This window comes from Cajanus cajan, chromosome 6 (genome assembly GCF_000230855.2).
Source record: "Cajanus cajan strain Asha chromosome 6, NIPB_CcT2T_4, whole genome shotgun sequence".
Taxonomy (NCBI): domain Eukaryota; kingdom Viridiplantae; phylum Streptophyta; class Magnoliopsida; order Fabales; family Fabaceae; genus Cajanus; species Cajanus cajan.
In genome coordinates, this window is record NC_138522.1 from 45,214,442 (window position 1) to 45,241,817 (window position 27,376).

The window sequence follows — 27,376 nt, forward strand, 5'->3', positions numbered from 1 at the left end:
TTTATCGTCCTTGAGCTATCTACAACTCATCTCCCTCGTTACTCGTAAATAAGACACGATAATACCATGTTACACAGTAAAGTCACAAAGCTAGAGGACCCAAGAGAAATTCCTGGGAAGTTTAATTAAATGAAAAAAACTCGAAGTTGGAAGACATGCAATGCAGTACACTAGACGTTGGCAGCTGGAATTTTTCACAAAGGCCATTAATTTAGGCTAACAAAATATTACAGTAATTATTTTCACAAACAAAAAAAAATATTACAATCAGATTAGCAACTGTGTTTTTCATTCGACTCTGCGCACCGGTGATGTCACGGCATAAATAGGTGGGCTTTCAAGTCATCTGATCTCAGCTACCTATGCGGCCAATAGAATTGGCAAAGGAATTGAAGAGGAAGTTCAAAAAGGAAGCCAGAAACCTCGTTCCTGTACCATTAACTGTGCCATAGCATTGTCTCACAAAGATTAATCGCCTTGTAGACAATAAAGCTGACGAATGTTCCCCGAAGCTGCCACCACAGAAAACAAATTATTACTATTAGAGAAATCTCCACAAAACATTTGCCAGAGAAATCATAAGCTTGGTAGAGATAGTCCAAGTTTCAATTTCGAGTATATACATAATATAAAAAAATGCTTAAATGGAAAGGCAGTGTTCAATGTACAGGTGAAAATCAGATATGTTGGAGTAGAAGAGAATAATAAAAAAGAAAGATGATTACCATATAACCAGTCCCTGAAGTACACATGGATTGCAGATGACATTTCTCGTTTGCGACTTTCTTCTAAAGATGCTTCTTGCAAGAGTTGTTTTATTTCCCCTAAATTTTTTAGCTGCAGAGAAGATACAATTTGAATCAAGTGAAAACATATTTCACTCAAAATACAGCTTTTTACAGTTTGATCACCAAAATATTACTCAATTGACACCATACTTACATTTTTATGATGAGATGCGATATAAGCATCCGGTAATGTGAAAGGGTTGGCTTTTGTAGCCCCAGTGGACTCTCCTCCTAGCCAGTTTGGAATCTGTGCGACACCAGCATGGACCAAAAACAAAGCATGACTAAATGAGAAAGAAATAAATATGAACATTAAACATTTCATCCCAGAAAACTTACGAAACAAGATACCAACCAATAGTGAACATGTTGAAACCCATTAAGTATGATGGTATTTAAAAACAAAATCTTCATTTTCCCTGTAAGTACAAGAATTTCGTCCCTACCACAAGATTAGTGAACTGATCAGGGTCCAACTGTGTAGCAGACTCAGCTTGAACATCAGAGACACCTGCTGGATGAGATAATGAATCATGGGGGTCAACCATGCCCAATGCTAGAGGTTCATCCCATCGGTTCACCATGGGCACAATTCCAACTTCACTCATATGCTCCTCCAATTGGGAGTAAAAAGTATTATAGGGAGCCACCTGTTAACATTGTGAGGGAGAATGTTCTCATGCAATGAATCCAGGTGAAAAGAGTGAGGATACATTATAAGAAGATAGTACAATTAGATGAAAGAAGTGTAAACAGAAAAGGTATACCTTGTGTAAGAGGCCATGGGCCAAATACCATTTTTTTCATAAACGAAAATGCACATTTTTAGTGATCTAAAATAATGGTTAGAAATCTGTTACTAGATTTAGAAGAAAAACTCCAATTCTTGCTCTTGCAAAAATCAAAATATACTAATCGTGGAAGACTTTTATGAGCTTATCCATTTCATTACTTAAAGCTTAATCATAGAGTTAACATTTTCATCTATTTCTCTGCTTATAGAACTACACCTTATCATCAATAACATCATCAATAACATATAGGTCAGAGACTGTGTTCCAAAGTTATATAATTTAAAAATTAAAACACAAGTATAAATTATAACAATAATTTCTCTATAACCAAGAATGTAACAGTATTTTTGCCATGCTTGGTTATACCATATAAGACACCTATGATATATCACAAATCAATCATTTTGTATTTTCTGTAGGAGCATCCCGAATGAGAGCTAAACACAATTCCAAAATTTCTTAGTTACATTCTCATGTAATGTAAGAAACATGGAATAGCAGAGCACCAACTTCATAAATCAAGCAACGTAAATGGAGAAGCTCACCTGCAGGTTATGGTTATCACCAAGAATAAGTGGCTTCTGATTTACTCCCAAAAAGAAAACACATTCACGGCAATTAGCAATACAAATGCGTTTCGCTGCTACAATTACATGTACTCGTTCACAGTGTTCTACTCTCACAGCCTGTCAAAGTAAAAAATAGGTAGAGATCAACTTCTTTTCTTCCAATTAAGTACCAGCTATTCTAATAGTGGTAGAAATGGGATAAGTAAAATGCTTCTCGGTTACCAAGTCTTACCCACCACAGACAGTTTGCATATGCATAAGTTTAGCAATGATCTTGAATTTTAATATAATGAGTAAATAATTTCATCATGTCTTTTGAAGTAGAAGTTCTTTGAAATGCAGGCAAGTAGGTCCAGATGGATGAACCATCCAAGAGTAATTAACAAAAAAATGGAGCTGAAAGTGCCTTGTTAAAATTGTTATATGTAATAGATGACAAACAGTTACAGCAAAAATCATCAAAATGGCCTGATTTTCAATTTTTCATCCAACAAAACAATAAAAGACTTCTTTGATTCAATTTTTCTTCTTCTCCCTTTAAGTGCGTACAAGTTTATTCAAATTGACTCCTAGCAGAAAGACCCAATTCCATTCCCCTACTAGCCTATTAGGACTTTAATCCTAATAAAATCTCATTCACATGAAGGCAAGCCAGCTTGAAAGCTATAATATCAGTATCATCTTCCTTGATTGTCACCATACAATTTTAAGTGACAAGATACTATTGTTTCCCATGTTCAGGTAGAAAAACACATTCCACGGTTGTTCCTACTACATGCATAGAATCATTATGTTCCTTTTGAAAGCAGGCCAGAAACTACTAGTTATTACCTTGCCAACTGCTCCAAGAACTATAGTTGCATCTGAACATCCATAGACGGTGGCATATCTCAATGGTGCTAGGATGTAGATGGCAGACTCGTGGCAATTTAGAACCTGCAATGACCAAAACATAATATTAATAATTCATACCTATACTGACAAAAATTTCAAGACCTCTCAGTTTACAAAATATATGAAGTAAGATGAATAGCAAGCTGACTGCGCAGAAACAAATGGTAAACACTTGACTTGAGCACTCAAAACTTCAAATATCAGCTACCCTGAAATCTCTTTTCAAGGAAGATGGTAGTAGGGATGTTCAAAAACTAACTCGTCCTAAATTAACAAACTAACCCAATACAAACCGATCAGCTGGTGTTGATTATTTGTATAATTTTTTTTAATATGTCTATATCACCAATATCATTATGCATATATTGGTTTTATAGGCATTCCAGTAGACAAAAATTATTAATAATTAAAAATTTCTCATTTTGAAGCTTTCCAGAGTTATAATTGACCTACAATCAGTCTCAATAGTCAAATGATTAAGTTTGAAAGAAAGTTGAAAAAAAAAATTGTTAAAATTCAATTGTAATGATAAATCACTTATTAGTTATTATATTCATAAGAACCTTAAAAGAGAAATAGAAATTTGATAAAAACAAAGAACGATTCTAGTGATCAACTGAGAATAGGAGAAAGAAACCTCCTCCAAGGGTTTCCCTTCTCTTACAAACTATCTATTTCTTTGAATGGCTTCTTCCTTCTTTCCCCTTATTTATCAAAGTCATCCCCTCTAACTGCCGCAGTTCCACTAACTGATTTTCCCTTCCCATTCTCCTAAATCCTAAAAGATATACTATTCCTACTGTAAAACTAATGCAACAGTTAGGATACATGATACAAGTCTTTAACGCATGTTAACTACAAGCTAATCCATGCAGGATATGGCAACAATGATGTCCAACACTGGTTGACAATACATTAAGCACTCTGAAATTGAATAATGTTCAAATCAAGAACCTAAATCTGCATGTACATAATTTGTTCAGACATAAAGCAGACTAACTCTAGCGGTTCCAAAATCAAACTTTTAGACAGAAAAATGTATCTCGATAATACCCAAATCAGTCATTATATTACATCAAATTAGAATACCAGGAGCTAAATAGCTATTCATTCAGAAGCAGATGCCTATATGGAATGTATTTGCAGTATTAGAAGATATTGTTGAAAATAACAGAATATCTTAGGGGTTTATCAACAGAATATCTTAGCAATTTATCATTATCCTTTTATTTTTTTTATTTTTTATCATTAAGTCATAGTTTTCTCATTTTGATATAGTAGTTTTCTCTATAAAAGCATGATTAGAGAATGTAATGTGTGTGAAAAAATATTATTAATGAAAGTTCTTTTTCAAGTCAAGTTTTACGAAAGAAAAAAAAAATTGAGTTAAAACTTAAAAGTTTACTTGGATCAATAGCTTCAATGACATATCAACAGTTAAAATCAAATTGCAGGCAAAATTATACTTGAAAAACAAGCAAATATAAGGAAAGATGTGTAAGATATTAACCTTAACAGAGGAACCTTTAATATCAGATGCATTCTTTGCATATGACGATTTAGAGATCCCTTCAATGAAACTTGCACCTCTAGTATTTGTTGAGACCTTAACTGAGACGGTGTTTGCATCAGTCATTGCAACATCCTGATCAGAGGCACTAGCTGGGCCATTTTCCTTTGAAGAAGTCCGTTCAGAAATATATTCCAAAGCAGCAGCTATATTCTGCAGAAGCCAGTCATGAACTTGTGCAGCAGGAACAGGAACTGCAGGCATGTCAGGGTCTGAGTTTGCAAAAAAAGGAGAACATTGACTAAAAGAGTTTCCTTCGGATCCCTTATCACCAAAATGAATTAGAAACCCAAGATGCTCGAATCTATCCATAGATAAAACCTATCAAAAAAAACAAAACAATAATAGGATTAACTAAAAGAAAAACATATAGAAAGTTGAAAAATAGAAAATTAATTGAAGAAATGAAACATTTAATAAAAGAAAATATAAAAAGTTCAAAAAAAATCATCATACTTTCCTCCAATAACAAACAAATGATCTTAGCTAGGCTACAAAGATGAGTTCACTGAAAAAAAAGGGACAACCCAGTGTATCAGGCTCCCACCTAGTGGGGCCTGGAAGGTATGTGAAACACTATATCATGCCCCAATGAAAAGGTGGTAGTATGTGACACTGATATGTGATGCCTCTCGAGTGAAAGTAAATCTTACAGCAACTCCAGCATATCCTTTGATTATTATGATTTTTAATGAAAGACAAGTATATATGCATTGACAAATGCAAGTGAAACAAAATGAATTAATTAGTGCAAAGAAATGTGGGGATATAACATTAACATCAAGAGAAGTTGACATCATAAAAAAAGAGAAGATGGCTGACATTCTTATCAAAAATTAAATTAAATACCAAACAAGGCAAAGAACGGATCCCATATGCTTAGTCTGATACTGAGAATATAAGAAATAACAATTTGCCTTCAGTAAATTAACAAACCAGAGACTCTTCGCCTTCTCCCTCTACAGGCTCTGCTAGAAGAGACAGAATGTTAGCCAAATGCTTTTGCAAGTACGACAACTGATGCGCCTCTTCATCAGCCTGTGATGGCGTAAACCGCCTACTGTTGCTGCGTACAAGCTGCAAAACATTCAACAACATAATCAAACACTTTCCAGTTTTTATTACAAAATCAAAAGCTAAAAAAAAAAAAAAAAAAAAAACATAAGGAACTAAAAAAGCACCAAAACCGAGGGAGTGAATGTCAAAGAGAATGGAAGGATCCAACATGATAGGAATTAAGCAATGCATTAGTCGGAAACAAGGGATGGAAGGATCACCTGGAGCGGGGAGAGGGCGGACAAGTAGCCGTCGAAGGCGGAAGTGGAAGGCCAGACGTCGGCGACAGTGGCGGAATCCTTGTGCGTGCGGGGGAGAAGCTTCTTGTAGGATTGAATGTAGAGGAACAAGAGCAGATCATGAACGTCGACGCCCACGGAGTCGATTTGGTCGAGGTTGGCGGTGACGAGAGGTTCGGCGTCGGAGTGGAGAACCGAGGCGAGGGTATCGAGGACGAGGGTGGCGTGCTCAATGGAGATCTGAAGGGCGTCGGAGATGGCGGCGGAGTGGACACGGTGGTTGGAGGATAGCTGTAGAAGCTTGTGCTTCAAGGGAATTAGGGTTTGGGCGGGGTCGGAGAAGATGAGGCGGGGGATTGGCAAGAGGCCGTGCTCGAAGGGCTCACGCCTTGGGTGAATCACGGTGCTTGGGGATGACGTGGAAGGCTGGGTTGGTTCCGTCATGGCAAGGCAGAGAGAAAAATCATGGGAAGAGAAAGCGTTGCAGATCTTTGATAGAGATTAGAGGGAGGGAGAAGAGAGAGATGTGGTCGTGCGGTTACGTGGCGTCTTCTCATTCGTTGCCTCTCAACAGTCACCAATTGTCAATTGCTTAACTTTTGAGATCAGATTTAAATGCATTTCTACTCCAAGGTGGTGGTATTTGATAGTATTTCTCTTGCAATTCTGTTGTGGCACGGAATTTTTCACACTGAGACAGACACCCCTCCCTGGTTGCAGCTAAATTTCGGGTTATTCACGTTTCTGGTCTACATTGCCATGTAATTCTTTCTTTTCTTTTCCATTTCTCCTGCTTGGTTGAATAGAAAATAATCATGAACACGAACTAAAATTAATATTATATTAAAAAACTAAAATGATATTTTCTTTGTTATTTATCTTTTTATACATTTATTATGAAATATTATGAGATGGAGAGAGTATTAAACTAAATCTAAGTTGGCTTGTGCTTGATGGCATGATCATATATACCATTTTAATGATGAACCAACTGCAGCCACGGATTTTCAATTGCTAATTAAGAAATCAATATGTTCATCAAACTCCGTTTGCCAGATTTTCAAATTAGAGTATCTCAAATTTTTAAAGTAAATAATCCCTCACCATATGGCTAATTGAATAACTAGGCCATAATCCTTAGTGGATGAGTAATCTATAAGTTGATTTGTAAATGCACCTGAGCTTTGAAACCTATTTTATATCCAAGGAACCCCCATAATCAATTTCAACTAAACTTTTATTCACCAAAAACATATTTGCAGAACTAGGCAATTAACTGATTTACACTTGACTAATTAAAAATAAGTGGTACTATTCGTAGGGTTAAATTCGAAATTATATTCATTATAATTTTGTAGATTTTTCGGTAACACTAACTTTAAAAGTGCACTTTTGCTATAGAGAAAAACTAAATTCTTGTATTTCCGTGATTAGGGGACATGATTATTAGGATATTAACACGCCCTAATCTTGTTGCCTTACAAAACATGATTACGAGGAATAATTCGACATACATCAGTTGGTCTACAATGCTGCCAAATCCTAACCATCATTTGCATTTTTTCTTCACAGCAGTATCCACGGCCAGAAAATGACTGCGTAGAAGTTCAGAAATACTGCTATTAACTATTGTACATTGAGGCATATTAAGCCATTTACTGTACTAGAGCTATCTCCAACGCATCCTTGCCAATTACTCGTATATTAGACACGTTAATGTACAAGGTAAAATCACAGAGCGAGAGAACCCAACAGCAATTCCCGGGAAGTTTAATTAAAATGAAAAAACTCGAAGTTAGGGGGATATACAGTACACTAGATGTAGGCAGCTAGAATTTTTCACCAAAGCCATTAATTTAGGCTAACAAAATATTACAGTAATTATTTTCACAAACAAAAAAATATTACAATCAGATTAGCAACTGTATTTTCCATTCGATTCTGTGCACCGCTGATGTCACGGCATAAATAGGTGTAATTCACGTCATCTGATCTCAGCTACCTATGCCGCCAATAGAATTGGCAAGAGGAATAGAAGAGGAAGTACAAAAAGGAAACCAGAAACCTCGTTCCTGTACCATTAACTGTGCCATTGTATTGTCTCACAAAGATCAATCACCTTGTAGACAATAAAGCTGACGAATGTTTCCCGAAGCTGCCACAACAGAAAACAAAATATTAGGGTTATCTGCGTAGCTTCACCTTGACAATAATTACGGTAGCCAGCTCTGTACCAAACTCCTCCTTTTATTATATACTGCTCATCAATTGCCTTCTGAATGAGACTAATTTAGATTACTTTATAAAGTATTTTGTATAAAACATCTGAAACCTATGTTATGTTAACATGAATGTATATATGCTTAAATCTTGGGAACGTGGCAAGGCGATTCTTGCTCGATCTGCCCAACTGAATGCAGGTGTTCCCTTCACGTGAGAGGAAAATTAAATCCATTAAGTGTCGTGTTAATAAATAACGAAACACTGACCGTTAAGATTACTCAATAATATGGCTAATAAAATATAAGATATTATATGAATAGGAAAATAAAGAGGGTTGTTTGATTCGAATTTGAAAGACACTAACTCATGAGAGACGTTAAACAATTTTTTATCCAAAACATAGGAAGATAAACCAAAAGGCTAATGCCATATTAAGGGTAAGGGGGGTTTAAAATTCCGTGGCAGCCTTGCTCAGTGGCAGTATTGTCGACTTTTTGGTCATTGTTTAATGAAACTCCAAATGGAGGTTCCATAATAGAAGGTACTATAGAGATCTCCACAAAGCAGTTGCCAGAGAAATAGTAATTTTGATAGTTGGTACAAAAATGAATTAGTCCACACCACATTTCAGCTTCAAGGACTTCAAGAAAAAACTTAAAATGGACAGACACACGTTTTTCATTGGAGAGGTGAAAGTCAAATATGTTAGAATAAGGCCCAGTTTGGCTAAATTTTTCAATAAGCATAGGGGAGAAAAGAATATAATATATGAAGAAAATGAGATGAATCACATTCATTTCATAAGTTAAAATTAACTTATGCTACTCAACTTTTTAGAGGCTTGATTCATTTAACTTCTTCCTTCACAAGTACAAGTCAATTTTTATTCATTTGACTCGAGAGAAGTTTGATTCCTTTTAATTTTTTTATTCATTTTAGTTTCTTTGCCTACATGTACTTGTTGAAAAGTTTATTCAAATTGGACCTAGAAAGCATGCAACAGTAAATGATAGTTTCTTACCATATAACCAGTCCCTGAAATACACATGGAGTGCAGATGACAATTCTCGTTTGCGACTTTCTTCTAAAGGTGCTTCGCGTAAGAGTTGCTTTATTTCTCCTAAATTTTTTTGCTGCAGAGAAAAAACAATTTCATTCAAATTAAAGCATAATTCACTTAAAATACAGCTTTTTGAAGTTTGATCACCAAAATATGTGGAAATCAAATAATTAATACACTAATCAATTAACACCATACATTTTTAAGATGAGATGCCATATAAACATCTGGTAAAGTGAATGGGTTCCCTTTCGTAGCCCCAGTTGACTCTCCTCCAAACCAGTTTGGAATCTGCACGACAACAATTTCGGACAGAGAAAGCATGACTAAATAAAGAGGAAAGAAATACCCCTTGAACAACTATTCATTCCTGAAAATTTACAAAGCAAATGCACAAGATACCATCTAATGGCAAACATATCAATATCCATTAAATGACTATTAAAAAAAACCTGTTTCCTTAAAAGTAAATGTTCAAGAAACATTCATACCACAAAATTAGTAAACTGATCAGGGTCCACATGTGTAGCAGACTCAGCTTGAGCATCAGAGACACCTGCTGGATGAGATAATGAATCATGGGGATCAACCATGCCCAATGCCAGAGGCTCATCCCATCTGTTAACTGTGGGCAAAATTCCAACTTCATTCATATGCTCTTCCAATTGGGAGTAAAAAGTATTATAGGGGGCCACCTGTTAACATAATGAGTGAAAAAGTTTTCAAACCATGAATCCAGCGGAGAAGTGCCCAAATTGTAAAGAAAAATATATGTTCATTGTAAGAACTAAGAAGCAAGTACCACTAGAAGCATAAATATGATCAGAAAAATAGACCTTCAGTAAAATTAATGGTTCATACATTTCATCACTTATAAAAGTTAATACATGGAGTTGACCTTTGTGATTTTACCTCTACTTTAACTACACCTTATCAATAACACATGGATCGTACACTACTACATGTGTATTGTGTTTTAAAATTTGATAATCAAAACATTAGTATTTGATGGCAAACAATACCAGTACGCCTACGAAGTATGATCCATAAACAAGCTCAAAGTACACCTATTTACAATTTAACTAACTTATCCATTCATGTTCGTCACATGATTTAATAGTACTAGGCTCTAGTAGTTTCATAAATAGTAGCCTAATATTTTGCAGTGATTTTATCAACTCCTTTCTGCACCAGTAACAAGTCCAAATGACATCCCAAATTCCCAGTGATTAAAATAGAACAATAGTAAAATCCTACCACCTAACACTAATACTAGCTCTGTAAACTATATAAGCTGCAATACAAAAACAATAAAAATGCTGTAAGTTATAATTTTTCTTTAGCCAAGAAAGCAGAAGTATTACCTATGAAGCACAGGATCTGACATAGCAAATGTCCAACATAGAAAACACTGGAAAATTATGTATTATATACAGAGAGAGAAAAGAGACTCAAATGAAAGTAAATGAGCGACAAAAGTACATAAAAAAATTATTTAAATTAATATTTGTATATTCTTTTATATTCTCTTTCTTCCTAATAATAATGAATTGAGTCACTCAATCACGTAGATTAATTATTTTGTCTCTTTACATTGAAAAGAAACAAAAAAATTCAAAACAACAATTATATCTTTCACAAAAAGTATATTCACCTTCTCAAAATAACTTGCTAAGTTTTAAATTTTTACTGTTATAATGACCTTAAAAAAATATTGAGATGCATTATTTTTTAATATTTTATAATATTTTAAGCTAACTTTTCTGAATGTTCAAAAAGTTGAATATTTTTCATAATATTAGTGTCCTTAAAGCGTCTATCCATAAGGTGCTGACTCAAGTGTCTGAGCTAATTTATAATAAAAAATAAAAAAAATAGACAGCTAGTGAGGAGTGGCTGACATGTTTTGTATACATGCCAGTGTCAAAAGCATGTCCAACACTACACCTCAACTAAGAGGACCATGCTTCATAGGTTATGCCAAGTTATATCAGTTAAGCCACATATAGGATATATCACAAAGCAGTCTTTTTGAATTTTCTGCAGAAGCATATACAGTTCCCAAATTTCATAGTTACATTCTCATGTAAGAACCAAAATGGAAGGGCAAAGTACCAACTTCTTAAATCATACAACAGTGGATGAAGAAACTCACCTGCAGTTTATGGTTGTCACCAACAATAAGAGGTTGCTGATTCACTCCCAAAAAGAAAACACATTCACGACAATTTGCAATACAAATACGTTTTGCTGCTACAATTACATGAACTCGTTCACAGTGTTCTACTCTCACAGCCTGTCAAAGAATAAAGTATGCGGAGATCAACTTCCTTACTGCCAATTAAGCACCCAGCTATTCTAATGCTAATAGTAAGCTTAGGATCAGTAAAAATGCCTCCCAGTCACCAAGTTATACCCAAAGTAAACAGCACGCATATGCAGAAGATAAGCAACAGTTTTTAATATGATGAGTAAAATAATTTTAATATATTTTGAAATTAGCAAAAATGCAGGAAAGTGGGTCCAGAAGACCTAAAAGCCCCTTGATGAAATGGATGACAACTAGTTTATGTAAAAATATCAGATTGAATAGTTTTCAAGCAACAAAGTAATGACAGATCACTGCTGCATAAATAATTGTGGGGATGAAGCAACAATCATTATCTCTCTCACTTCTTCTATACCTGGAAGGGCTGTTCACTAAGCAAATATTCACATAAGTAAAGAAAAAAAATCCTTCTGAATTTATAGAAATTATAGCATTCGAACAAGTTAAGGTAACAACTATCATCCCTCATCTCAAAGAAGTTGAAGTCTTAACTTTTGCACGTTCAATCTTTCTGATTGATCGGCATCTTGCCATCTCTCCATTTTCCTTTTTCTTTTTCCATTCTCAAACATGAACTTCAATTTCCTTTAACACAATTTAAGATTTTTCAGGGATCAGAATTTCTGTCACTTCATATGGGACTCACACAAGCATGAATCCATGACAAGGCTAAGATCCTGCCTTTGAGAAAAATAATAGGATGCAAGAATGAGAAAAAAAAGATTTCTTGAAGAGCTTTTTATATTTTTAAAGTCCCAATGTTCATTTCCTAGTAATCGTGAGTATCTTTATGTTAACCAATTGGCAGGCATGAATAAATGGAAGGAAATAGAATACCAAATTGTGCCCTTCAGTGACAGCTACAATCACCTTGACTTAAAGCATATTTGTGTTACAGTATTGAGTATTCCTTGGGAATTGATAATATTCCAGGTTATAGAAAGTGCTAGTTCCATTCCCCTTACCTACTCACTTGAAGCCCACGGCATTCCTATCATACCAGTATCATCTTCCTTGCATGCCACCTAACCATTTAAAATGACAAAATAATATTGTTTCCCAAAGCCCACCAGTCTTATTAATGGTGGATGGCAGTTCATGGCCGCAAGCCAAAAATATACCATAAAAATATGGCAGATGCCATCATGGACTATGGCAAAGGTGTGGTAGCTATAACACAGAAAAAAAAAAATCAAGAACAAAGAGGCAGAGGTAGGCCACTGGAAAATGAGTTGTTGTCAATACTTTATTGTTTACCTTTGCATATTGTTTTATTCATTTATTAATGATACAAGGCATTTAATTTATTATGTGTATATACGAACATAATAAAGCCAGTAGAATAGTTTATTAAATGTTATTATTAAATATCCTTAGTAAAGTATTATGGTCAATAAGAATAATAATACATTGAAAACAGTAAGCAGACTGATGTGAGATATGAGATATCAAGTCATTACATGGATACATGATTAGTGTAATAATGTAGTGGGTTGACCCGCTATGAGAACACCACATAGAAGAGTTATGCACGTGTTATAAGCAATTCTCAAAGTGATTATAGGATAGTCCTTTGATTTGAAGTCAATACAATTCTTACATAAGAAGCTAAGTGTTTTAATGTCATCAAATGTTACTGTAATAAGGTGACTTTAAAACTAGTAATGGGACATAGAACAAATCATGAAGATGAATGTGAGTGATCTAGATGGGAATTATCCTTCCTTCATAACCGGAGTAATATCTACAGTCCTTTCGAGAGAAAGACAATAATGCAAGATTGTGTTATAATGAATCAATATGGGATATTGATCTCATTTATTCTTATGTATGCTTGGATATCAAGTTGTGTGTTTTAATATCATCAAATGTTACTGTAATAAGGTGATTATAAAACTAGTAATGGACATAAACAAATCATGAAGATGGATGTGAGTGATCTAGATGGGATTTATCCTTCCTTCATAACCGAAGTAATATCTACAAGCCCTCTTGATAGAGAGGCAATAATGCAAGGATGTGCTATAATGAATCAATATGGGATATTGATCTCATTTATTCTTATGTATGCTTGGGTATCAAGAAATAGGAGGACACATTTTATGCCTAGTGTTCAATAATGATATATGGACAAAGGGACTAAGTTACACAAGAACATGTCATGGAAAGGTTACATCAAATCATAGACATTCTAATTACTGGGGTAACAATGATGTGTAGCTAAATATCATTTACTGCTTATAATATTGAATAAAATTTAATATTATTGTCACCACAATAAGAACCTATAGGATCACTAAGGAAATCCTATATAAAGGAGCATCTCAAGCCCTAAGAGGCACATCACTCTCAATAGCTGCATAATGTACACAGTACGAGAAACCCTGCCAACAAAGTTCCTTGTAGCACAACTAGACTGCTCGCTCCTACCTTAATGGTGAGATGGTTCAATAAATTGTATGTGTGAATTTCGTAGAGATTTGGGTCGTGTTGCTAGACGGTGTGATTTGCAGAAAAAGGGTTTTCACATTACAAGAGGTAAACATACTATCACAATTTTATGCTCTTTCACAAAGTTCTGTTGATGGAAAATTTTCCAACATGGCTTGTTTTTGGTCCATGTTTCCAAAAAAAAAAACTGCTTCCTTACTCCATAGATGGAAGGGAAAGACGAAAAAAGGGTGTGACCAAACACACTGCTGGACGACTGAAGAAGTATCTTAGTGCTTTAGGATTTCACACAATTTTGGTCATGGATTGTTATAACATGAAAATGTGCTAGTCATGAAAATTGTTGTGAATCAAAAGGGCTAAAGGCTCCCATTTGTGTGTTCGAGTTTTTTGTTATTTCCACAATCAAAGCAATGGGTGCCATGAGCATTGCAGGCAACATGGCCCGCCAAACCAAAATGGCCATCCAAAGCCTTTGTGTGGCAGATTGTCAAATTTCTGCCACATGCCCACAGTGCATTCTGGTATAAAAACAAATTCTAATTGTTTGTTATATATATACACATAGACTCATTATGCTCTTTCCAAAAGCAGGACACAAAGCTACTAGTTATTACCTTGCCAACTGCTCCTAAAACTATTGTTGCATCAGAACATCCATAGACAGTGGCATATCTCAAAGGTGCTAAGATGTATATGGCAGACTCGTGGCAATTTAAAACCTGTAATGATGAAACAGAATTTTCATTAGCATTCTATATCAATAATAGTCTCAAGTGACCTCTCAATTTCCAAACACAAGAAAAGTAAGATGCATAAGATGGTGATTGAGAGCAGAAAAATAAAATAATTGATGCTTAAGCACTCAAACAAAACTTAAAAATTAAAATATTAGCTACCATGTCCATGACATCCCTTTTTCAAGGAACTAATTGTTCAAAAAGCTAAAGCCATTAGTTGGAATGCCCAAAAACAAACTCATCATGGAAAACCAAACTAACGCAATACAAACTGATCAGTTGGCATTATTTTATATCATCCTTTTAAATACCTGCAAGGCTATAACATAACCAATAACATCAATAAACAGACATTGGTTAAACATGCATTCCACCCTAATTCAAGGTCTAAAGTCCTTACTTGAATAACACACAGGAGAAAAGATGATTATCACTTTCAAGCTTTCAAGTGAAGGCATGTTTGACCAAAAACCTGTCTTGCTTAATTAAGTTTGAAAGAATGTTGAAAAATTCAATTGTAATAATACATCACTTTTTTATATACACCATTTAAGTATTTCTACTGTTATAAAACCAATGCAACAACTAAAACACAAGGTATAGATTTGTTCAAGGCAACAAAGATTTCCAACACTGACTGATAATATGGTAGATACCAGAGTATAGCCTCTGGTTCAGAGCTACATCAAAACCCCTGACCGAACTGCCCGTTTAACCAACTCCCAACAACCCACAAACTCCTTATTTTTGTTCTCCCACCTAGTATATACCTTCCAAACCCAATTCTCTAGCTGGGGCTCATGCCTGACGCAATACATTAAGCATTCTGAATAATTTTCAAATCATGAAATCCACATATACATTCATTCAGACTTAAAGCAGACGAACTCTAGCAGATTCAAATTTCAACTTTAAGACAGAAAAATGCATGCAAACAATACCCAAAAGCAAGCCTCTGTCACTTTACTATCAAGTTGGGATACTAAGAGCTAAATAGTTACTCATTTAGAAGCCAATGCCTATATGTAATTGTTGAAAATAACAGTACTTAATGTAATTTGGGAATAGTAGCTTTGTCTAATTATGGAATTGTATATTCATGTAGTGAGTTGTTTTTACTCATGTAGATCTACAAATCTAAAAATCCACATTGAACCAAAAATGCTAAAACTCTTGCTTCTGAATTTGGTGATTGGAATGTGTGAATTCCCATTTGCATTGAAGCATACAGGTTCCCAAACACAACCTAGGAAGTTTGCACCCATTCACACTTTAGCCTAGAAATAGTCCACACACACACTATATATATATATATATACACACACACAAATTGAATTAATTCAAATTGATAGATAATCATAAGAGTATTTTATACGTTGATTAGAATCTATATGACGAAGTATCATATCGTTTTCAAATTTTTTAAAAATTTATAGATTTAATATATTTTTTAAAAATTTGTAGATTTAATCTATTAATAAGAACTTTTAATTTAGTGATTGAATTGTTAAATTTGATGTAGAACATAAATTATTGGGTAAGTCTACCAATATTTACTCTTAGAGTAAGTCCCCTCTCATAAATAAGAAAGTCTTTTCACTAAGTTTCTCTTCTCTATTTAGTAACTCCATCTTAAATCTCCCCCTCAAAATCCAGCATATAACAACTCTAATTAGCAGCCTTGTATGAAAACAAAAAATTAAGGGTTAAATGCCTACTTAAGATCAATAGCTTCACTGATATATCGAAAGCCATAATCCAAATTGTGAGCAACATTATACTTGAAATACAGACAAATATATGGAAAAATGTATAAGAAACAAACCTTCACAGAGGAACCTTTAATGTCAGCCGCATGCTTCACATATGAAGCTTTTGAGATCCCTTCAATGAAACTTGCACCTCTAGTACTTGTTGAGACCTTAACTGGAACGGTGCTTGCATCAGTCATGGCAACATCCTGATCAGAGGCACTGGCAGGGCCATTTTCCTTTGAAGAAGTCTTTTCAGAAATATATTCCAAAGCAGCAGCTATATTCTGTAGAATCCAATCATGAACTTGACCAGCAGAAACAGGAACAGCAGGCATGTCAGGGTCTGAGTTTGCAAAAAAGGGAGAAGATTGACTCAAAGAAATTCCTCCAGATCCCTTATCACCAAACTGAATTAGAAATCCAAGGTGCTCAAATCTATCCATGGTTAAAACCTACCAATTAAGCAAAACAATATTAGGACAACAAACTATAAGGAAAAGAAAAGATTTGATTCAATAGAAAATAAATTGCTGCAAATCTGCAATGCAATGAAACATTCAATCAAAGGTAAATTAAAAAAGTTAAAATATTCCTTAATCTTTCCTTCCGGTAACAAACTTTATGATCTTAGGCTACAAAATCAAATTCACTTGGGGGAAGAAAAAAAATGGGAACCCACCACTTCCTAAAACAATATATCATGCTCCAATGAAAATATGGTAATATGTTGATCTAAAGTTACATGAAAATACAGTAATATTCTTATTTGGTTAATATGTGATGCCTCAGTTAGTAAAAGAAAGAAATCTTACTGTAATCTAGGCTAGCATATCCTTTCTTTATAATGATTAGTTGATTACTAATTACTAATAGCAGCCAAACATATAAGGTTATATGCATTGCCAAATGCATATAGAGGAAGAATTAATTAATTAATTAGTGTACAGAAATCGGGGGCCTAACATTAAAGGGACGTTTGGTAAGCGAAATATTTTTACTTTCTCAAGAATTTGTAGTTGGGAAAGTTAGTTATTCATATTTGGTTTATCATCTAAAAAATAACATTCCTAGGAAACATGGTTTCCCATTAATGCTTTTTATACGGGTTTCCCACCAAATTATTACCGTGGGGGTAGGTGAGAATCTAACATTTCTGAGTTAAAATGAATGTTTTACTACAGTAAATTACCTTAATTTGCCTAGTTAATGCAGTATAAATATTTGATTCCTGAGTAAGATTTATAAACATTCCCAAAAACATTTATAACCAACTAAATAGATTTAATCATTTTTGAGAATCATGACTCTCAAGATTTATGATTTCCAAGAACCATGATTTTCAAGCATGAAAAAATATCCCTTCTGTCAAACGCCTCTAACATCAAGAGAAGTTGGCATTAACAATAAAGAGTAGATGGATAACATCCTGATCAAATTAAAATCAAAGTTGTCCTTGTCCCAATACCAAACAAGGACAAACAAATGACCAACAACCATTTTGCTTGTTTTTATCCCCACCTCCAAAAAAAGGAGGAGGGGGGCTTGCTTGTCTACAGAGATGGTCCAATCATACTAACTCTCTCTAGTGCATGACATGTATATATATCAACCTAGCACATCCATAAGTCACTTAGAAATTAGCAGATCACAATCCCATAATTTTAAAGCCAAAACAGGTCAATGATAAATGGTGTATGAGTCTTGAAATAGGTATGGACTGCATGTGAAAATTTCAATCAACATAGAAGCACTTGCACAAGATTCATATTTTACATGACCAGCCCACCCCCCAAAAAAAATGGTCCAATAAATAAAATAAGAGGAAGATAAACTGTATAGAATTATGTTTTCTACTCTTCTAGAGGATATTGCAATGATAACGATATGTCACAAAAACAGAATAACATGTTACAATCATACAGGAAAGTGACACAGAAGGCTACCTATCTGCTTCAAAAAAATTTAACAACTGCTGTCATCAGGGTATACACATAGTATAAAGTTCTGACTTCAGACAAAATTCATAGCAATGTGCAAACAGTAGAAAAATTGATTAAAAGATTAAGTAATAAATAACAAATAAAGATCATCATTTTACGGGAGCTAAGCAACAGTGGGACAAAGAAAAAGCATACAACAAATGATGAAAAACTATTTCCCATAGCACTCAACATATCTCTTCATAGTTTGCATGGGACATCACCAAAACAGCGACAACCAATTGTGTACAAGAATGAATCCCAAAAATAATGTGTGTGGGTAAACCAAGTATTTTATTGACAATATAAGAAACAACGAATTGCAGTCAAAATCAGCAATAACCAAAAGATATAGCATACAGTAAATTAACAAACCAGAGATTCTTCTCCTTCTCCCTCCACAGGCTCTGCTAGAAGAGACAGAATGTTAGCCAAGTGTTTCTGCAAATACGACAACTGATGCGCCTCTTCATCAGTCTGTGATGGCATAAACCGCCGACTGTTGCTGCGTACAAGCTGAAAAACATTCAACATTTTTCAGTATCAAATCAACAGAATCACTCGAAACGAAATTGTCAGCAATTTAATACAGAAATCAAAAATAAAATAGCCGCAATAAAACTAATCCAAAATTACAGGAACTAAGCAATGCATTAGTAAAACGAATTGCGCGAAGGAGAACAGAAGGACGGAAGGAAGAGGGAGAATTCACCTGCAGCGGGGAGAGGGCGGACAAGTAGCCGTCGAAGGCGGATGTGGAAGGCCAAACGTCGGTGACGGCGGCGGAGTCCTTGTGCGTGCGCGGGAGGAGCCTCTTGTAGGATTGAATGTAGAGGAAGAGAACCAGATCATGGACGTCAACGCCGACGGAGTCGATTTCGCCGAGGTTGGCGGCGACGAGAGGTTCGGCGTCGGAGGGGAGAATCGAGGCGAGCGTATCGAGGACGAGTCTGGCGTGCTCAATGGAGATCTGCAGTGACTCGGATATGGCCGCCGAGTCGACTCGGTGATTGGAGGATAATTGCAGAAGCTTGTGCTTCAAGGGAATTAGGGTTTGCGCGGGGTCGGAGAATATGAGGCGCGGGATTGGCAAGAGGCCGTGCTCGAAGGGCTCGCGCCGCGGGTGAATCACGGTGCTTGGGTCCCTCGCCAATGAGGAAGACGTGCATGGCTCCGCTGGTTCCGTCATGGCAACGCAGAGAGAAAAATCATGCGAGAATGAAGAACAAAAAAAAGAGAGAGAGAGAGAGAAAGAGTTGCAGATCTTTGAATCGGGGGCAAGTAGAGGGAGAAGAGAGAGATGCGGGTGTGTTCGGGTGGGGTTCACCGCATGGGAGTCTGCCTACGTGGCGTGTTATTATTGGCTTTTTAACAGTTGCCGTTTGGTTAAGCTTTGCCCTTAACTCTCAGATCAGTTTTCACAAAAATAATAAATAAATAAAAACTCTGAGATCAGATTGATGCATTTGTACTTTAACGCATCTTTCTTTCTTCCTATCTCTGTTGTAAGACAGGTTTTTTTTTTTCATTTTTTTTTTAACTCCAAACAAATATTTGCTTAAACATTGGCTGATAAAAATACCAAATACTCCTTTACGTATTTTTGGTTGTCGAATACTCGTTAACACTACTCCTTAATACACATTTGACCTTCCAAAATGTTAAATATTCTTCGACTCGCATTTCACATCCCAAAAGACTACATATTCTTCAATACAATACATACTCGATCTTTCAAAGGGTTTAATATTATTTTTATACGTATTCCATCTTCTAAATAATCAAATACCCCTTTTAAAATTAAATACTCCTTCATTTATATTTGACCTTTTAACAGGCCAAATACAACATCTATTTGATCATTATACAAAAATTACTTAGCTTAAATAAGTAGAATATAATCCTTATTAATGTCAAAATACTTGACTGATAATTATGTGTAAAGCTCAAAAGCTCAAAAATATAAATAAAAAAATGCATTAATAAGAGGTAAATATGAAGATAACTACTATTTATTATTGCATTGTTCATTCATTTACTACGTATTTATTGTTCTAAATGAAGTTATATTTTAGTGTTTTTGCATGTATTTCACACTCCCTGATCCTAAGTTACTTGTTAGAGAGATTACAAAGATAACAAAATTAATCATAAAATGCATGATAAACAACTACTATTTTTAGTTTTTATTGGCGACTAAAATTTAAGGTACAAATAAATTATGTTAAAAGAACTCTTATAATATAAGGCAATAAGGATCAGACAATTGGCTTAATGATGGAAGTTAGAATAGTTTATACAAATTTTTAAATCTTTTTCTTCTTGTTGTTATGGTAAATATTTATCTATAATATGGTTTTATAATCCTAGAAAAAAAAATTGACCAGTTGTTATATAAATCTTAGGCTGTTTTCATAATTATCAAATAAATTAAACAAAAAAAGAAGCACGCTGTGTCACTCCGTGAGTTTCTGTTTTTTTTTTTTATTAAGTGAAAGTTAAATCAAAAGAGATCATGAAAAATAGTTACAAGGATAAAATAAAAACTAAATAAAATATAAGATAACAGGAGAGAAATAATAGTGTAGAAAGTAATTATAGAGGCTAATAGTAAAAAAAACTCCATTGAAAAAAAAAAGTCAAATATTTGCAAAGATGCATCCAGTGAGAGCAATGTTTAAAAACCCGGATCGGATCGGCCGGTCGGACCGATTGGACCGGGAACCAGTGGTCCAGCCGGTTCGAATCTTAAGTTAGATCGGTTATGCAGTCGACCTGTTTCAAACTGGATTGAACCGGTCAATTTTCTGGTTCAATCGGTAGGTCAAACCGGTTCAACCACTTTTTTTTCTTTTTTTCTTTTTTTTTAAATTTAAGAGACCATAAACTACAAAAATAATAATGAAAATTAAATCTCTTAATGGAAGAACAAAGATTCTTATTAAATATAACAATGACTACTTGTTTTAATATATTTGTTTATAATATATATAATTTAAATAACTTTTATAGTATATTATTAATTTTAAATTATATATTTAATAATATAATATCTATGTAGATATTACATATATTATTTTGTGATATCAATTACAAGCATATTATATATGTACATATTATTTATATTTTTAATTTGTATTAATATACAGTTTAACATGCAAATTTTTATATATTTTTTTACAAAATAAAAATAAAAATAATTTTAAATAAGAGAAAAATTAAAATCTAAAACAAGATATGAATTTATTAAAATTTATAAGTATAAAATATATTTAATATGGATATTTTTTTAATAAAAATAAAGTCATACGATTTAACTTGTGATTTACCGGTTTAACTTTTGACTCACTAATCTAATATCTTAATTGGTTTGATGACCGATCCGATTTTTAAAAGTACGAGTGAGAGTGATATTCCATTATGCAAGCATGTAACAGAAAGAAGGTTCAAATGTTATCAACTAATAAGACCAACTTTACAGCAAAATATGGTGTAATAGCTTATTGGATTGTTAATTACTTCAAATATTTAATTGATACCCCCTCCCTCCCCCCAAAGAAAAACAAATCCCAAATAATTGAAAATCACTATTCATTTTAAATTCTGATGAGAACAACACTAGTTAGTGAAGTATAAAATAAGAAGCGTTGACTCAAAAAGACTACTACTATTATTTGTATTTTTTTTATTTATACAAAAATACTAAATTATTTAGATGGGAACATTCGAGTAAACAACTTTAAATAATTTAAAAAGTTTATGTCATAAATCATTTTTATAAATACAAACCAAAGACTTTGTTCAATATGACATATTTTAGATATATTTTTTAAGTATTTTTTATTTTTTTAATTAAATTTATAATTTTACGTTAACAATTTTTGTAATAAAAATTTACATTGAAAATTAGTATAAGGTTATTCTATTAAAATTTAATTATAATTAAATAATAGTATATAAATAAGAAATTGCATATAAATCTTTTCTCATCAATAGACTATTACAAAACTATCATTTTAACTCGTGCAAATACATAAGATAAATATTTTTATATACCATCATGTAGTTTTATAAATTAAAATCATTTTAATAACTACTTATTCTTACACCTTTACTGACTTCTTTTAAGAAAACAAATTAATGTAGAAACAACATTTAATGTTATTTAAATTTGAAAATATAATATAATTATAACAAGTACACTTCAAAGACAGTATATGATTTGTTAAAATTTTTAAAAAAATGAAGATTATATTTCAGATTAATTACTTTCATTGTTAATTATTTTCACAAATTAACGCAAGTCTTTTTCGGAGTATTTTGTTTATACTTATACATTGTTGTAAAAAAAAATCTAGTAACTCAATTATTTCAAAATTATTTGAGTCAAGCATGATTTACTAGCTCTTCAATGATGGACTACCATAAAGTAAATTGTATTGTATTGATATAAATAATACCAATATATCTTTCTAAGTTATTCTCAAATTTACAGTTCTATACTTGTACATAGAAGTGTCAAATAAGTTAGTTTAGTTTGATCATGTTTGACCTACACAACTTAAATGTTATTTTAGGTTAGACTGGTTTAACTTTTTTTTACTGTCTTGTTTTGCCCAATTCAATTAATGTCAAGTCATCGTACCAAATTGACCTAATTAAATTAAAATATTTTTTAAAAATTAAATTGTTTTTTATAATTAAAAAAATAAAATTTATAACATGATTAATTAATACTATATACATTTGAAACACCTAGTTATTTTTATACAATCATAAAACATCCTATCACTACGAGTCATATCATAAAATAAAAAAATATTTATTATAGAGTGAAATAATATCTTGTAATTTTGTAGTTTAAATGGTGACAATAAGTCAATTTTGTCACTCAATGAACATAAACATAAACATGAGTATTATATTATTTTATAACACATTTTAAATTGATATTAAATTTATAATATTTTAATTATTAATTTAACAAATCAGTCAATAAACTTGCAAATCAATTCGACCTAAATTTATTTAACCAGCCAGACTTAATCAATTAAGACAAAATTATCTAATTAAAATTGAACCTAATGATATATGCATACCAACTTATCTGACTCGTCAAGACAGACCAAATTCATAACTTTACCCACACAATCTTCATATATTTCTCTCATTTGGGTGTGTATTGACTCATTTATTTATCCCTTTGACTAGAAGTCTACCAGGAATCCCTCATTATCTGTTCATTATCTCTATTTGCACATGTGATAATTCTCTACCCCCGTCAGCACTGGAGATATTACAGCATAGCAGACTCTTAATAGCAACTCATCAAAAAGTACTCTTAATAGCAATAATTAATACAATTTAATGTAAATTTAAAAACAATAGCAGTTATTATGAATTAAAATAAATTATTATTTAATTTAATTTTAAACATAATAACATGTTCATAATTAATAATATATTTTTCAATTTTAAAAATGAGATAATATTTTAAGGATACTATTTATTTCTCATAAATTATGCTTGAAGATCGATATATAGTAAGGAAAGACGGAAAATATATAAAGAAACAAAAAAAAAACAAAAATTAATTATTTGGGTGAAAATTATCAAAATAATAATAAAAAAGTATGAGTTTAGACCCCAAAAATTATTATTAAAAAATCGAAAAAAAATAGTATATTTTGAGAAGAAACTAAACGAGCACTTCTCCCAGCCTCAATAAAGAAAACTCCTTAACTAATAATTTATCATAATTAGGTCCTAATTAATAAAAAAAAATGTTCAAATATGTAGTGATAGGAAGATTAAGTTATTTTTTTAACGGGCTAAGTTGATAAAAGCACTAAGAACATCTGCAATGAGAGTTATTTATAAGCAATTTCCTGTGCCACATTACTGCTACATCAGCTCTAACCCACTTTAAATTTTAGTAAAGTTGTTTGTAGTTACCTTTATATTAAGAATTTGTAGGGACAAAATAATAAGGTTAAGATGGACTCATGTGTCTATAGTGTTGGAGCCTAATAAAACATATTCAAAAAATTTATTGGTGCATTATATTGGCTCAGTTGATGTTTTTATTTGTCTAAAATTGTTATAATTGACTATGTTTTATATTAGTATGATTAATTTTGATTTTTAATTCTAGTTATTTTTTTAGAATTTTCCTTACTTTAAAATTATTGTTTTGTATAAAATATATCTAGAGTTACAGGTTTCAAAATTGAACAATCTTGGTCACTTTGAAAAGTTAAGAAAAAGATCTAGAAGGACATACCTAACAAGTTAGATCTATTTTAAACTCTATCATGCTAAAATTTATAAATGAAGTCGCTACTTCTACACTTAGGCTAAAACTCTCATTAGAAGTCCAATTTAAGGATATATTAACTTTTTAATTTGATGATTGATGAACTTATAATTAATTTTGATTTGACCTACAATTTTAGGTGTTTGTAAGTAAATCATAGATGACCTGTGTTGTACACTTTTATTACATTTTTTAGAATTGAATTTAGTTTTTCTTACAAGCTTCTCTAAATTTGTTTCTCTCTCATGAGTCTATTCTCTCTCTTGAATTTTTTTGGCATGGACAAATCCGATCTTTCATTTTGATGAAGATGGAAGACTAGTTTTATTTATCAAGTGAAGGTTTTAAGAATTCAGATTAGAATTTGTGTTCTGATTTTATCATTTTTATGAATTATTCATTTCTTTCTCTTTGTTCTAGATTTGAATTTAATGGTTTATGATCATAGTTAAAATTATAGAATATGAATTAGATTATGTTTTTAACTATAGAGTTGAATATAAATTAGATTATGTTTGATTAATATAATCTAATAAATGTTCGATAATTGATTAATTATCTAAATTAATTATTAATTATTCTTTAATTCGTGGAAATAGAAATTGCAATTGTGATTTATGTTGTTGGGAATTTTTGTTTTCAATTGTAATTGCATTGATTAATTTTATTCCCATGTTGATATGAGAATGGATACATTCGTATTTCTTGACAAATGTGATAACTTATCATATTTTGATCTTTTAAATGAAAAATTTTCAACTTAGTTTGTAAATTAGCATAAACATAAAAAATGTGTATAGCAGTAATGAGAAAAGGGTCATAAAGAGACAGAGTTAGCTGGAAGAATGAGTTACTAAATAAAGAAATTAAAGAAAGTTAAATAATGTATTAAAAAAAAATGAGATATCAAAAGAAGAAGGGGTTCTTAGAAAAAGGATAAGAACTTATTCGAGAAAGATAAGAATTAGAGAGAAAAAAAAAGGAAGAATTTTGAGAAGGAAAAACTACATTTAAAAGTTAGTTAATTATATACAGTGTCCAATAATCTTAGGTAATTTGTTCAACATAGAAGTGTGCATGGAACTAAATTGAATTAATTCATTTTTTTATAAAATGGATTTTTTTTTTAAATATGAATTGTTTTTATTTTTATTTTTTTAAATTGAATCGATTTGATACAATATAATTATTTATTTTATATCTATATTTAAATTTTTTTTAAATCGAATCAAAGTGTTCATTTTGTAAAAGTGAATTAGATAAGATTTATTTTGTCAAAATGAATTAGATAATTGAATTAATTTTATAAAGTGAGTTTGATTCAATTTTTAAAAAAATGGATATATATATATATATATATATATATATATATATTTATATATATTTTAATGTGAATTGGTTCAGATATACTCTATTGGAATTTTTATTACACTATATCCAGCGTAAGCATTGATTGGAGTTTTGTGTACGTGTAATCACACCAAAACAAATGGCCAACGTCCCAAATTCACAAATCTTCCTAATAACTGTACTCCGTTTGATATCTGCCTAATAATTACAAATTATCTAACAAAAAATTGTTGTAATAATTTCTTATAATTGTTGACCTCTATACACAATTTGTGATATATATATATATATATATATATATATATATATTAAATTATATTAAATAATAGTATTTTATATGGAAATTAAGTTTTATTAATTTTTGTCACTATAGAAGATGCTATTATTTTCAAAATTAAATTAAAATTTATTTTATTTTAAGTTCTATTAATTTCTATTGCCTTTAAAATATTATTGTTATAATTATATTATTAACTTCAAATATAAGTTAAACTAAATTACTTTTTTGCCAAGTTATTGATTAAAAATACAATTAAGTAATTTTAATTTGTATAATTAAATGGTTTCTTGTGAAAATATTTATTTTGTATATTTGCATAGGTTAAAATACTAATAGCATGTTTAGTTTTAGGTTTCAATATTTTAAAATAAACTTTTATACATTCCTATGTTCTAAATGACAAAATAATTATACTGATGAATTAGAAAAAATGTGAGTTACGTTTAAAAAAAACGTTTTTCTAAACATGCCCTAAATCTTGGGATCTTTTGAATATTTATGGTAGTGAGGAATTTGAGTACTTGGGGTCATGCTCTTGAGCTTTTTGGTTTGCGCCAATATTTAATCAATAAAATTCACAACCAATCCGGAAATAATGCAGAAATAAATGGTGAACAAACTTCCCTACTCAATTCGTTCAATCGCTATAGATAGTTCAATAAAAGTATCATTAGTGGGTCATAGGGCACTATGTTTGCTTTATTCAGTCAATATAAATGTGCATAGCTTACCACAATTGACAGCATCATCAATAAATAATAGTCCAAAAGTGTGAGGTTCAAATTCCATCCTTACCCTTCTCTTCCTCATTCACTTTTCACTTTCAAAATCCAACCATGTAGGATGTGTTTGGAAAAAAATTACGTTCAACGTAACTTGCTTAATCAAATGGCCGTTTGGTGTATTGAAATGTGTAAAAATCTGTTAAATAAATTTTAAATGATAAACTAAACACACACCTAGTATGTGTTTATTTTTCTGTTG

The 27,376-nt window shown here is 32.1% G+C and overlaps 2 protein-coding genes across 4 annotated transcripts; both read right to left on the bottom strand.

Moving 5' to 3' along the window:
• Positions 1-91: 91 nt before the first annotated feature.
• On the bottom strand, positions 92-6,622 carry LOC109796940 (uncharacterized). Of its 2 annotated transcripts, XM_020356803.3 has the most exons (9): positions 5,893-6,615; positions 5,552-5,692; positions 4,556-4,936; positions 2,983-3,087; positions 2,128-2,268; positions 1,235-1,438; positions 943-1,035; positions 726-837; positions 92-512 (listed from the first exon to the last, which is right to left on the bottom strand). In XM_020356803.3, the coding sequence occupies exons 1-9, from the start codon at positions 6,352-6,354 to the stop codon at positions 469-471; spliced, it is 1,683 nt and encodes a 560-aa protein (XP_020212392.1). In that variant the 5' UTR covers positions 6,355-6,615; the 3' UTR covers positions 92-468. The 2 variants fall into 2 exon arrangements, 1 of the variants encoding a protein (XP_020212392.1); XR_002239679.3 differs by lacking the exon at positions 92-512 and having other exon boundaries at positions 791-837; positions 1,144-1,438; positions 5,893-6,622.
• A 1,046-nt stretch (positions 6,623-7,668) lies between these two features.
• LOC109796199 (uncharacterized) lies at positions 7,669-19,775 on the bottom strand. 2 transcript variants are annotated; one of them, XM_020355872.3, is made up of 9 exons: positions 19,159-19,761; positions 18,822-18,962; positions 16,539-16,919; positions 14,591-14,695; positions 11,349-11,489; positions 9,685-9,888; positions 9,392-9,484; positions 9,155-9,266; positions 7,669-8,065 (listed from the first exon to the last, which is right to left on the bottom strand). In XM_020355872.3, the coding sequence occupies exons 1-9, from the start codon at positions 19,633-19,635 to the stop codon at positions 8,022-8,024; spliced, it is 1,698 nt and encodes a 565-aa protein (XP_020211461.1). In that variant the 5' UTR covers positions 19,636-19,761; the 3' UTR covers positions 7,669-8,021. The 2 variants fall into 2 exon arrangements, with proteins under 2 accessions (XP_020211461.1, XP_029126801.2); XM_029270968.2 differs by lacking the exons at positions 7,669-8,065; positions 9,155-9,266; positions 9,392-9,484 and adding an exon at positions 10,558-10,604 and having other exon boundaries at positions 9,692-9,888; positions 19,159-19,775.
• Positions 19,776-27,376: the final 7,601 nt, after the last annotated feature.